General features: G+C 43.1%; 1 protein-coding gene across 1 annotated transcript in view; it reads left to right on the top strand.

Annotated features, from left to right (window-relative positions):
- Nucleotides 1–12,850, top strand: part of COL22A1 (collagen type XXII alpha 1 chain) — a 180,345-nt gene that overhangs the window by 129,053 nt on the left and 38,442 nt on the right. The window contains exons 28-35 of the mRNA XM_053395231.1: nucleotides 1,128–1,181; nucleotides 1,663–1,707; nucleotides 2,023–2,085; nucleotides 3,100–3,153; nucleotides 5,245–5,286; nucleotides 6,461–6,493; nucleotides 9,319–9,372; nucleotides 10,511–10,564. Coding sequence (XP_053251206.1) covers nucleotides 1,128–1,181; nucleotides 1,663–1,707; nucleotides 2,023–2,085; nucleotides 3,100–3,153; nucleotides 5,245–5,286; nucleotides 6,461–6,493; nucleotides 9,319–9,372; nucleotides 10,511–10,564 — 399 coding nt within the window. The remainder of the gene's footprint in view (nucleotides 1–1,127; nucleotides 1,182–1,662; nucleotides 1,708–2,022; nucleotides 2,086–3,099; nucleotides 3,154–5,244; nucleotides 5,287–6,460; nucleotides 6,494–9,318; nucleotides 9,373–10,510; nucleotides 10,565–12,850) is intronic.

Raw genomic sequence — 12,850 nt, forward strand, 5'->3', positions numbered from 1 at the left:
GGCAAACCAGCACCGTTTACCTTCCCGCCAGAGCGGTACCTATTTATCTACTTGCACTTTGATGTGCTTTCGAATTGCTAGGTTGGCAGGAGCAGGGACCAAGCAACAGGAGCTCACCCCGTTGTGGGGATTCAAACCGCCGACCTTCTGATCAGCCAGTCCTAGGCTCTGTGGTTTAACCCACAGTGCCACCCATGTCCCAGGATTCAGTTTAGGGGCCACTTTTTGCTTGCACCTCCAGAACACCCATTTTGGGGACTTACAGTAGCCAGACTGAACCAACTACCCTCTCTCTGAGCCATGAAAAGCAAATTGTTCTGGTGTGTCCTTGGCTTAACATCATTGAGAATCAGCTGTGAATAAGCCAGCTGAACCGTAGATCTAAAATGTAAAGGCAAAGGACCCCTGGAAGGTTAAGTCCAGTCAAAGGTGACTATGGGGTTGCAGCATTCACCTCGCTTTTTAGGCTGAGGGAGCCAGTGTTTGTCCACAGACAGTTTTCCAGGTCATGTGGGCAGAATGACTAAACTGCTTCTGGTGCAACGGGACTCCGTGATGGAAACCAGAGCGCACGAAAATGCTCTTTGCCTTTCTGCTGCAGTGGTACCTATTTATCTACTTGCACTGGCATGCTTTTGAACTGCTAGGTTGGCAGGAGCTGGGACAGAGCAACGGGAGCTCACTCTGTCACAGGAATTCGAACCGCCAACCTTCTGATCAGCAAGCCCAAGGAGCTCAGTGATTTAGACCACAGTGCCAAACGTATCCCTCATGGTCGCCTTTGACTGGACTTAACAGTCCAGGGGTCCTTTACCTTTACTTTTACCTTTTTACCATAGATCTACTGCATCCTGACCTTCATATTCTTTTGGATACTACTATAGGATTACTTCTTTATTCCCCCACACCTTAATTTTTTGTTGGAATGGGTGATGGATGACTCCTCCTGCCCACCCACTCCAATAAACCTTCCCCATTCCCACAAGAAACACTGGGGGGACAGAACTCCCAGTTCTTACATCAGTCAATAATTTTTTATTCCATGGCAATGTTGGTGAGCTCTTACGCTGGATGTTTATTCAAACACATCTGTTTATTTTGCTGACTTTTGTTTGCATTGCCTACAGGGAGAACGTGGGGAAAGGGGAGAAGAAGGATTTCCCGGGAAAATTGGTTTGAAGGTAAACAACAACAAAACACACCATTCCTTGCAGCTGATGCCAGCTGCATTTATTATCATCTGCTCTCCTCTCATGATCCAGTCAGAAGTAACTAACTCCAGGCTTGGGTTGAACGAAACACACCCCTGTTCTCCGGTCCCACCCGCCAAAGGCAATTTTTTTGGGGGGGGCTTACAGTTGCCTCTGCTCATCAAGTTGAGCTGGGATGAGCAACTTATATTAGCATATATTTGGCTAAGCCATACCAAATTATTATTATTATTATTATTATTATTATTATTATTAAGCCTTAAAATTACTGCAGTGTCTTCAACTGGTTGTTGTTGTGGGCTGTTCTGCGACAGAGAATGGAACCAAGAACAATTCATCATTCTTAAAGTTTTTGTTTAAAAGTGAAATGGAATTTTAAGAAATGGGAGAAAGTGGCTGCCCTGGGTAGTCCACAGTAAACCTGTTTATTTGATTTCACTTTTCCTCCTAGGGTGAAACAGGAGAGCCTGGACGTCCTGGACTAGTGGGAGAGAGGGTAAGTAGAAAAAAATCCCTCCAAGCTATGAGAACAACAAAGCCAGATTAGAGCAACTTCGTTCTAGAGCTGCAGCTATTGGAGACAGGGCCCTCCGGAAAGTTGTTTCTGTTACTGAAGCAAGGGCCCCTTCAAACCATTTTACACAATCCATAGTGATTTCAACAACATTTTTAACTGGAGTCCCCATAGAATTTGTCCAGAAGCTCAGCATGTGGATGTCTGAAAAGAGAGTGATGTCACATCCTTCAAGGTGGGGTTTGGCAAAAGCAACCTCTTGTGAGCTGGTTCCAATACTCTTTTTTTCCATCATAGGGTGAAGCTGGCCTCCCAGGCTCACCTGGTTTACCAGGACAGAGAGGAGAGAAAGGAGATCAGGTATGTCGTGTGTGTGTGTGTGTGAGAGAGAGAGAGAGAGAGAGAGAGAGATATTTTTATTACATTTTCTCTTTTACAATTTAGAATATTCATTTAAACAACCATAAAATATCAATGACTTCCCTTCTTCTCTTTCCATGGTTCATTTTGCATAACATAAACCCCTTTATATTTTTCATAAACTCAACCATTCAGTATTCCATTATCACCTCCATCAAAACTTAGTTACACTATTGAATATATCTTAATGCTGCCAACGTTTTCAAGTGAACACAATTCCCCCCCCCCCAGATATTCAATAAATATTTTCCAGTCTTCTTTAAACGTATGTTCTTCTTATTCTCTTATTCTATATGTTAGGTCCACAAGCTGTGCATATTCCATCAGTTTAAGTTGCCATTCTTCTTTAGCTGGGACCTCGCTCGTTTTCCATTTGGGGGCTAATGAAACACGAGCTGCAGTAGTGGCACAGAAATAGCCTTTCTAGACACCTGGGAATTTTCATCTGAATTATCCCCAACAAAAAGCACTCTGGGATTATTATTTTTTGGAAAAGTGCTTTTCAACATTTTTTTTCAATTCATTATGAATTGTTTCCCAATACTCTTTTACCCTTTTGCAGGTCCACCACATACAAAAGAACACTCTTTCATAGCTATGCCATTTTGAGGTGTTTAGTCTGGCTTGGACCTTGCAGAAAAGGAGAGCTCCATATTAAATTTATTTGGGCTATCCTTACTCTCTCCCACAACCTAGAATGCTGCTTCTCAGCAGTCAAAGCCAAGAAGATGGTGGCTTTTTAATGTTTGCTCTCTTCCTCTCGATTGACTGCCAGTGCTGCATTGAAGTCTGAATGTTCGATTTACTGCCACCAGTTGGCCATTTATATTGCGGCAGCAAATATGTAGCGACTTTTGTTTTTGTTTACTCTGACAGAAAAGGTATTTGCTACTCAACACAATAAAAATAGTGATAAAAACAACAACAACTGCACTTTCTTCTGTTCCTTTGCAGGGCGAAAAGGGAAGATCTGGACTCCCTGGTTTCAAAGGTGAAAGAGGTGACAAGGTGAGTTTCAACATTAGAGGGATTTTAAGTTTATGAAATATTTGTAATGTGACACTGGCCAACAATAAGGAGAAGGGTAAGATCTTGGATGAAGGAACATGCTAGAGTATAACTGAGTAAGCTCAGGAGAGGGACAAGGAGGATCTGGTCTTCAAACCATTGTTTGCATTCTTTGTGTTAATTCTTGTATTATTTAGTTATTTATTTATACATGTATTTATGTAACACCCCCCAAAACAACAACAGCAACACATCAGTGTGGTGTCCAATGCGATAAAAACATTTTAAAGCAAAAACATTTAAAAATGGCTGGCTACTCAGGGGACATTTTGAACAATTTCATAGAGTTGCTGGGGTGGAACAGAATGGGAATGTTGCTAAACAGCCCAGCCCCCTTCCATCCACCAGTTTTATCCAAAACACATACCCCAAAGATTGGTCTAATTTTCCATACCCTCCAGCATTTCTCAAATGAATAGAAAAAGTGGGACATTCCGGGATCAAATCAGAAACTGGGACAGCTTCTCTAAATCTGGGATGTCCCTGGAAAATAGGGACACTTGGATGGTCTGGTCTGTTGGGAATCTGAATACGTGCAGCTACTCACACAGAGTCAATTAGGTTTTGGCAGACAGCCAAGGCAATGTAGAGGAGTAAGTCTGCCTAGTGATACAGAGGCATGGAGACAGCTCCATGATTGGTCAAGCTCTCTCACGGGAATAATGATTAATGGCCTACTAACTGGAATGTGTGTTAGTATGAGTTTGAGTGTAGGAGTTGTGAGTCGTGTATGAGAGAGCTAGCTAAAGATCCATGTTCTGTTCTGTTCTGTCCACTGTATATAATAAACACCTAACTACAAGTTCCTGGTTCCTGCTTCGTCCATCCTGTCTGCAGCCAAGTTGCCAATTGCTATCGTGAACTCTGCATTTACTCTGCTAGGTCTGGCTAACGTCCTGAAACTGGTCAGAAAGTTGCGAAACACCAATAGGTTTTGCCAATATGGTCTTCAAAGGACATTAACCCAACACCCTCACACAAAAAAGGACTTAAAAGCATTGGGTAAAATTATAAGGTATTAGCCCAGCATTACAAAAACAAATCTGAGCTCAGGAATAGCATAATAAAAGGGCAGAAATAAACATTTACTCCGCCTTCTTAAAGATATTCCATGTTTAGGCCCTGAGAACTTCCTTGGAGCTAGAGAATTCTTTAAGATGAAGGTAGATGAGCTTTCAATCTTGGCCCCACTGTGGTCCTAATCCAAACTGGAGGACGCACATGCTCTTTGCTCCAGGGGGAAAAAAAACACTTCAATTTTCACCACCTATTATTTTTCAAAACCAAAACCATGCAATGATTTGATTAACACCATGTCTAGTTTGGCCCTAAACTGAACGAATGTCCTCTCTGATGAGCTGGACTGGAGTGGATGTATCCCACAGAAATGGATTTTGAGCTGTGCATCAGTGTGACTGTTCTCTTTTGAAAGAAAACTATATGAAAAGGATGTATAGATGGTATATAACACCAGTTCAGATAGCAAAAATGTACAAAACCAGGTCAAACATATGTTGGAAATGTAAAGAAAAGGAAGGGACCTTTTATCATATGTGGTGGGAATGTAGAGAAATTTTAAAAAATTGGGAAATGATATATGAGTTGAAGAAAATGTTTAAAATGACATTTGTAAAAAAACCCCAAAAAAACCAGAAGCATTTCTGTTAGGGATTGTAGGACAAGACCTGCCAAGGGAAACAAAGAATTTATTTATGTATGCTACAACAGTGGCAAGAGTCTTGATAGCACAAGGATGGAAGAATGAGGAAACCCCAACAAAGGAACAGTGGCAAGAGAAACTGATGAGCTATGCAGAATTGGCTCAATTGGCATACAAACTGAGAGATAAGGACAACTGAGACTTTAAAGAAGAATGGGAACTTCTCACAAATTGCTTAAAAAGACAACAAAATGAATTGGACGCCTTGGCAGGCTTTGAATAAACATACACACATTTATCCACAGGAATGGATTTTGAGCTGTGTGTCAGTTTCCTACTTTCACACCCTAAACCTCTGCTTACTTCTCTAGGGAGATGTCGGTCCTGCTGGTCCTCCAGGCTTACCAGGGACAGTAAGTAGCATTTATTTATTTTTTAAGAGCCCAGCAATGGCAATGAAGTGGGCTGTAAAAGGAATTAGTCTAATACCATTTTTGGCAGTTTGGAGAGGGACTGCTACCTTGTAAGAGACATGCAGTGTTTTTGTGTGCTGCAGTCTCCGGAAGCTGAGGGACTGCCTAAGCGCTTATTATCTCAGCTCGATCACTGAGATAACTGCAGGAGTTCTCGATGGTTGCCCTCCGAGTTGGCAAGGCGCATTTGACATCAAAAAGGAACAAAGCTTCTGATGTAGAATATTCTGCCAGCAGACACCTTCCGATTTCAACCTTTATATGCTTGCTGATTTTTTCCCTATTCCACCAGGTGTATGCAGGCAATTTAGAATATATCTTTCCATGGTGATTAGTTGGTAATCTGCGATTTTAAAAATGTATGTGTTTTTATTATACAGTGGTACCTCGGTTTACGAACTTAATCCGTTCCGGAAGTCCGTTCTTAAACCGAAACCATTCTTAAGCCGAGGTGAGCTTTCCCTAATGAGGCCTCCTGCCGCCAGTGCCCTTCCACCATTCAGATTCTGTTCTTAGACCGAGGTAAAATTTGCAAACCGGGACACTACTTCTGGTTTTGCGGAGTTTGTAAACTGAATCGTTCTTAAACAGGGCTGTTCTAAAACCAAGGTACCAATGTATATAGGAATTATTGTAATCCACTTTGATAGTTTTACTGAATAAAGAATTTTAAATAATAGTACAGTGGTACCTTGCATGAAGAACTTAATTCATTCCGGAGGTCCATTCTTAACCTGAAACTGTTCTTAACCTGAGACACCACTTTAGCTAATGGGGCCTCCCGCTGCCACTGCGCCACCGGAGCACGATTTCCGTTTTCATCCTGAAGCAAAGTTCTTAACCCGAGGTACTATTTCTGGGTTAGCGGAGTCTGTAACCTGAAGCGTCTGTAACCTGAAGCATGTGTAACCTGAGGTACCACTGTAATAACAAGGTGCACGCTGATGCACAAAATCCTTATTTTGTGCTGTTTTCTTGAACCATAGAATGATTTCCAAAGTTAGCAGAGATCACGAATCATTATCCATTAGTTACCATCAAAATGTAAGCATTGTTACATATATTTTTTTCTTGTTACAGAAATCTCATTTTGTTTTCTTTGTCCTCTTTCTAGACTTCCCTGTTTACTCCGCATCCCAGTCGCCCTGTAAGTGTCACGCCTGATTCTTCTACCTTGTTGCTCTGAAAAATTAAAGCCATTGTGCTGTTAAGGAGAAGCTGCTACACAAAACATCAAACATGTGGTTTAATACCACTTGGAAATAGCATCTGCTGAAGGGTGGGTGGGTAGTTGGGACCAGGACTGCACCAGGAAAGGAGGGGGATTTAACTCTTTCCATCCCTGCCACAGTCCTGGCAGAAATTGCACAGACACAGCTCACATTTCCCCTGAAAAGAACCTGCAGTTGGTGTTAGTCGGAGCTTTCTTTTTCAGTGCAGTTAGCAGCTGAAGACCTTTGTTGAGATTGCAACAGGGATGGTGGGAGTTAAACCCAAGCGTGAAGAATCTCAGGCCAGGGTGTGCAAAAATGGCTCTATAGAGTTCTTTGTCCACCCTCAGGACTCGATCCAGGCCACGATCCAGGATGCTGGTGGCGCTGTGGTCTAAACCATGGAGCCTATTGGGCCTGCTGATTGGAAGGTCGGCGGTTTGAATCCCCGCGATGGAGAGAGCTCCCATTGCCTGCCAACCTAGCAGTTTGGAAGCACGCCAGTGAAAGTAGATAAATAGGTACCACTGTGACAGGAAGGTAAACACTGTTTCCGTGAGCTCTGGTTTCTGTCACGGTGTTTCGTTGCACCAGAAGTGGTTTAGTCATGCTGGCTACATGACTCAGAAAGCTCTCTGTGGACAAATGGTGGCTATCTCGGCCTGATGCAAGATGAGCGCTGCCACTACATTGTCACCTTTCACTGGACTTAACCGTCTAGGGGTCCTTTACCTTTACCTTACCAGGTGAAGCCTTCCACACAGGCCAGATCCCTCACTACCCACCCCTTGATGACCCTTGTTCATCTGGTCACCCTCCTCTGCACACATTCCAGCTTGTCAACATCCTTCTTAATTTGTGGCGCCCAAAATTCTATGTGTGGTCTGACCATTGCAGAATAAAGGTAAAAGGGCCCCTGGCCATTAGGGGTTGCGGCGCTCATCTCGCTTTATTGGGCGAGAGAGCCAGCATACACTATACAGGTCATGTGGCCAGCATGACTAAGCTGCTTCTGGTGAACCAGAGCAGTGCACGGAAACGCTGTTTACCTTCCTGCTGGAGCGGTACCTATTTATCCATTTGCACTTTGACGTGCTTTTGAAATGCTAGGTTGGCAGGAGCAGGGACCGAGCAACGGGAGCTCACCCCGTAGCGGGGATTTGAACCGCCGACCTTCTGATCAGCAAGTCCTAGGCTCTGTGTTTTAACCCACAGCGCCACCCGCGTCTCCCATTGCAGAATAGAGTGATACTATTACTTCCCTTGATCTGGACACTATACTTCTGTTGTTGCACTCAAACAGCCGGAGGGAACCAGGTTCGCAAAGGTTTCTATGCAGTTTATGGCAGGAAGGTTTGGCTTCGTACTGCTTATTTCCGGTGTTTGGGTCTTTGTTTCTTTTTTAGCAAACTGAAGCTGTGTCTTTTCCGCAGCTCTTTTCAACCCACCTGAAAACACAGATCAAGCTGTGCAATCAAACAACTGAAAGGAGAGAATATCAAACAAGCTTCCGGAGATTAATTGGCAGCCTGCGTTTCTATGGCGACAGTGGCCTGCATTTGCAGTTATTAAATAATATCCTTCCCTTTAATTTAATTAACCCTCAGCGTTGCACTTGGAGCAATTTGGTTGTTTAAGATGGGGTTGCAAGCTTGAAATGACTTTATTAATATTTTCCCAAATGAGCAATTTGACTCAGTAAACTGAAGAGAGAAGTTCATTATCATAGTCACTAGTACTGCACTGTCATCTTTCTTTCATCCACTAGGTGGCAGCAGAGAGTCTTCATGCAGAACTGATGCTCTCTTCAAATCTAATGCTCATATCTGCCTTAGGCTTCAGTCCTATTTAATCAGCATAGGAATATAGAGAACTGCCCTGTTCTGAGTCAGACCATTGGCCCTTCAGACCACAGACATTCCCTTCCTGCCTATACATACTAGGGATGGAACCGGGGACCTTCTGAATGCGAAGCAGAGATGTGATTACCACTGAGCTGTGGCTAGTGATGGGAGAAAGATACAGTTCAATTGACATTTAAATACAAACTTGCCTAACTTGCAGTTCTGAAACAATACAAGAACCAAAACCATCACTCAAAATTCACACTTAATCTGAATTTTGCAATTTAGTTCCGCGGCCAAGTACTATGTCCAAGAATGGATATATTATGTTAAAGGCTGCATGGAAAAGAAGCAGAAATAAATAAATAACATAAAAATATACTGCAATTGGACACAGGTGACGCTGTGGTTCAAATCCCCATGATGATGTAAGCTCCCATTGCTCAATCTCTGCTCCTGCCAACCTATCAGTTCAAAAGCATGTCACAGTGCAAGTAGATAAATAGGTCTACTTTTTTATCCTCTGGCAGGAAGGTAAACAGTGTTTCCGTGTGCTGCTCTGGTTTTTCCCAGAAGCAGCTTAGTTATGCTGGCCACATGACCTGGAAGCTGTCTGTGGACAAATGCTGGCACCCTCGGCCAGTAAAGCGAGATAAGCGCCGCAATCCCAGAGTCGTTTGGGACTGGACTTAACTCTCAGGGGTCCTTTATCTTTACAGTGCAATTGCTTTGCAAAAAGGAAAGATGCATATTGGGAGAAAATAAATGCACTAAGATGAATTTTCACGAGCACTTGCCCCACAGAAGTTGCATCGCTGTGCTGCACATGGAAGGTTGACCATTGTGCAGAAAGGGATTTGCACCCACCGCTCTCTGTGTGTGGTCCTCACAAACACGCTCATACTTTTTGTTCCCAGGGAGAACAAGGGCTACCAGGTGAAAAAGGTGACCGTGGAGAAAGAGGTGAACCCGTAAGCACATTGTAATCTTCTCGCTTTGCTTGCTATAAGTACGTCAAAAGGGTGAAGAGAGCTATTTTTGTTTTGGGGCATGCTACAAATGTTTGTTCAGTGGAGGGAAAACCCGGGAGTCTCCTGGACAGAAGTACTTGTAGGCATCTACCTCGCTTCTTCTGACTCACTATGCAAGATGTCTATTTGACATTATTCCTATGATTATGGGAGCTATGTATATGTATACCTACTAAAAGCTGCAAAATTTGTGCAGCTGCATATTGCTTATTGCATCAACTTTAAATTTGTAAATGAAGTTTCTAGTCTTCATGAGGTCTGTATACAACATCAGGTAGCCGGGAGAAAGAGACAGCTTCACAGGCAGGTTTTCCACCTCCCATTTTTTTTTTTTATTATTATTATTATTATTATTATTATTATTATTATTATTATTATTAATTTATTTATTTATTTATTTATTTATTTCCTGCCCCTTAGCTCTCATTGTTCCTTGATAACTAGCCTCTATTACCTCCTTTCCCCCCATGTTCTTCTTCCCAGTCCCAGCTAAGAAATGACTGATTAATTCACGCTATGGATGGAGGAGGCATCGGTTTGCTTTGCTTTTTTTTTTTTTTTTTTGAAGCAAACTTCCAAAACACTCCTGAATGTTCGCACAGATGGGAACACGTCCCAGACATATTATGCACTTTTCTGGATTCTGCAATGAAGTTTCTCCTGTGCACAAAAATATGTATCTTACTTAAAATCTGTGTTCATGGTGCATATTTTGCAGATGAATGCACTGAAAAACCTTGTGCATATTTTACATAAAAATGGGCTTTTTTGTTTACAAAAATGCATGCAAACTGTTTGCAATTTCATGGACTTTTTGGGCAGACCTACAGCCGAGCACCAGGACAAAATTAGGCTGCTCAGTCCATCCCTGTGTGCAACTCGATATGTTAGAATCCTAATAAATTACTGAGTTTTTATAGGCGATTAGGAAGAATGAAGCCTTTACATTTTATCTAACTTGATTTGTGGCATTTAAAAAAGAGGAGGCTACTGCTTGATCTCTGTATGGTTTCCATGGGCCTAACATGATACTTAATTTCCCTTGAGAAAAATCACCTTTCTCCTTTCCTTCCAACAGGGAGAACGTGGCATTCCTGGTAAAGTGGGACTTCAGGGACCTGCAGGGCCACCGGTAAGCCAGAAAAGCTGGAACTCATTAATAAGTAGTAAAGCAGCTCATGTGTGAAGGTCGTAATTCTGCTTCTTTTGATTTTTTTGGTTAGAGCAGTGCCAGTTCCAGGCTATTTTGCACTCTCAGCAAGGCTAACTGGTTGTACCCACCCCCATTTAATTTTAATTTTATTTTTTTTGCTAATTTCAATTTTCAAAAACAGGTGTCTTCTATACTAAAAAGAAAGAAAGCACAACACTTGAAACTGCAAGAAAAATGCAGGAATAAGTAACACGGCTATTTTTTATAAATGGGATCATCTTAATAGATGGTCCTGGCTGCGGGCAGGCTCTCAACCTGGTTCCCCCCACCCTGGCATGGGTGGAGCAATCACACTCACGCCGGGGTGGCACCACAATCACCCAGGGCTATTGCCCAATCATTTCAAGGGGTGATAGTGGGGGAAAGTATAAAGACAGCAGCGCGACGTGTGCCAGGCTCCTGCTTCGCACTGCTGAACACCCGCCTACCCTCCCTTTCATTTAGATCCTTTGGCCTTGCTTTGGACTTTGGTTGGTTGCCCGGCTTGAGTCGGGGACCGTGTAGGAATTTTTTTCCATTTGGCAAATTGGCACTGGCCGCTTGGTTTTTGCCTACCTCTTAGCAATTGTCACAACTTTGTAAGGTTTGGCGGTTAGGCTTTAGCTTATGGTGAATGGAGGAGGGGAGGTCAGCCAATGCCTGCCCCTCCAGTTTCAAGGGTATTCCGTTAAAGGAATCCAGGGCCTGGATCCTGTCCGAAGTCCGCTTGAAGAGTGAGGGCCAGGCCAGGCCTCTGGGAACACCAGGGGAGATGCAGGCGGGTTCCCCCGAAGCAATTTCCCTTTGGGTGGTTTACCCTTACGGACTTCCTGCAAAGCAGACAGGAGTCAGATATAGTCTTGCCAGTGCCTAAGCCAATACATTCCTGTAATCAATAAAGTTGTGGACAAATTTTTGCCCAAAAACCTTGAACAAAATATCCGTGTCCGTGTGAATTTATTTATCCTAATGGAGGGTCGGCTTGAGGGTCTTGCCACACAACCTTTCTCAACTACAACAGAAAACGTTTTAGCACACCAATCATTTTGAATAACCTTGTGAATTTTGATGTTAAAACTTAAACCTCTTGAAAGTTTTCGTTTCAGGCACATCAAAATCTCACTTTGCATGCCATTTCTTTTGCAATTGCCCCCAATTCCTTCAGGTCAAGTGCTAATGCTTGGGCATAATCAGTTGATACAGTTGCCAAGCCAACTATGTCTCTCTTGCATGATGGTTGAGCTTATGTAAGTTTTTATAAGTTTGAGCTTTGAGAAACTGTGTTCACCTGTTGCCACTGACATTGGAAATGTGGGGAACATCCTTAGAGCAATAAAAAACATTAGCTACATTATCCGGGAGTTTTTGTTCTAGTATGAAGAGAAGTACTCCTTGTGGCAGGGACACGGGTGGCGCTGTGGGTTAAACCACAGAGCCTAGGACTTGGTGATCAGAAGGTTGGCGGTTTGAATCCCTGCAACAGAGTGAGCTCCCATTGCTCAGTCCCTGCTCCTGCCAACCTAGCAGTTTGAAAGCACATCAAAGTGCAAGTAGATAAATAGGTACCGCTCCGGCGGGAAGGTAAATGGTATTTCCATGCACTGATCTGGTTCGCCAGAAGCGGCTTAGTCATGCTGGCCACATGACTCGGAAGCCGTACACCGGATCCCTCAGCCAATAAAGCAAGATGAGCGCCACAACCCCAGGGTCGGTCACAACTGGACCTAACGGTCAGGGGTCCCTTTACCTTTACCTTTACTCTTTGTGGCAACACACATTTTGTAAGTCTTTATGCTTTTGCTGTATGTTCACAGCCCAGATCTTCAGCATCAATATCTTTGTTTAATTGTGCGCCAATGATTTTTTCGAATTCTTGCAGCCTTAAGCATGTCTCCAGTAGATTTTTGGGTGGATACCGTATATATTACACAGAAAGCCAAATGGGGAATTGCAGTATCTTCTTGCAGCTGCTGGAATCTCTCTTTAGCAGATTGTAGGGCTATGTCTAAGACAGTACAGTACTTTGAATTTCTGCTTTGAATCTTTTGGTGCTTCTTCTTGGGCCTGAAAAATCCCATTCCTTTCTCAAAGTTTGGTAGCGTTTTCAGCTCATTTACGCTCTCAGTAGCACATATCGAAACTTGTTTTCAACCCTCACCACACCTGCAGCCCAAAAGGTAGTTATTGGTCACTTGCAATTGGCTTGCGGCTGAATTTAAATCAGCT

Source organism: Podarcis raffonei, chromosome 7 (genome assembly GCF_027172205.1).
Source record: "Podarcis raffonei isolate rPodRaf1 chromosome 7, rPodRaf1.pri, whole genome shotgun sequence".
In the NCBI taxonomy this organism is placed as follows: domain Eukaryota; kingdom Metazoa; phylum Chordata; class Lepidosauria; order Squamata; family Lacertidae; genus Podarcis; species Podarcis raffonei.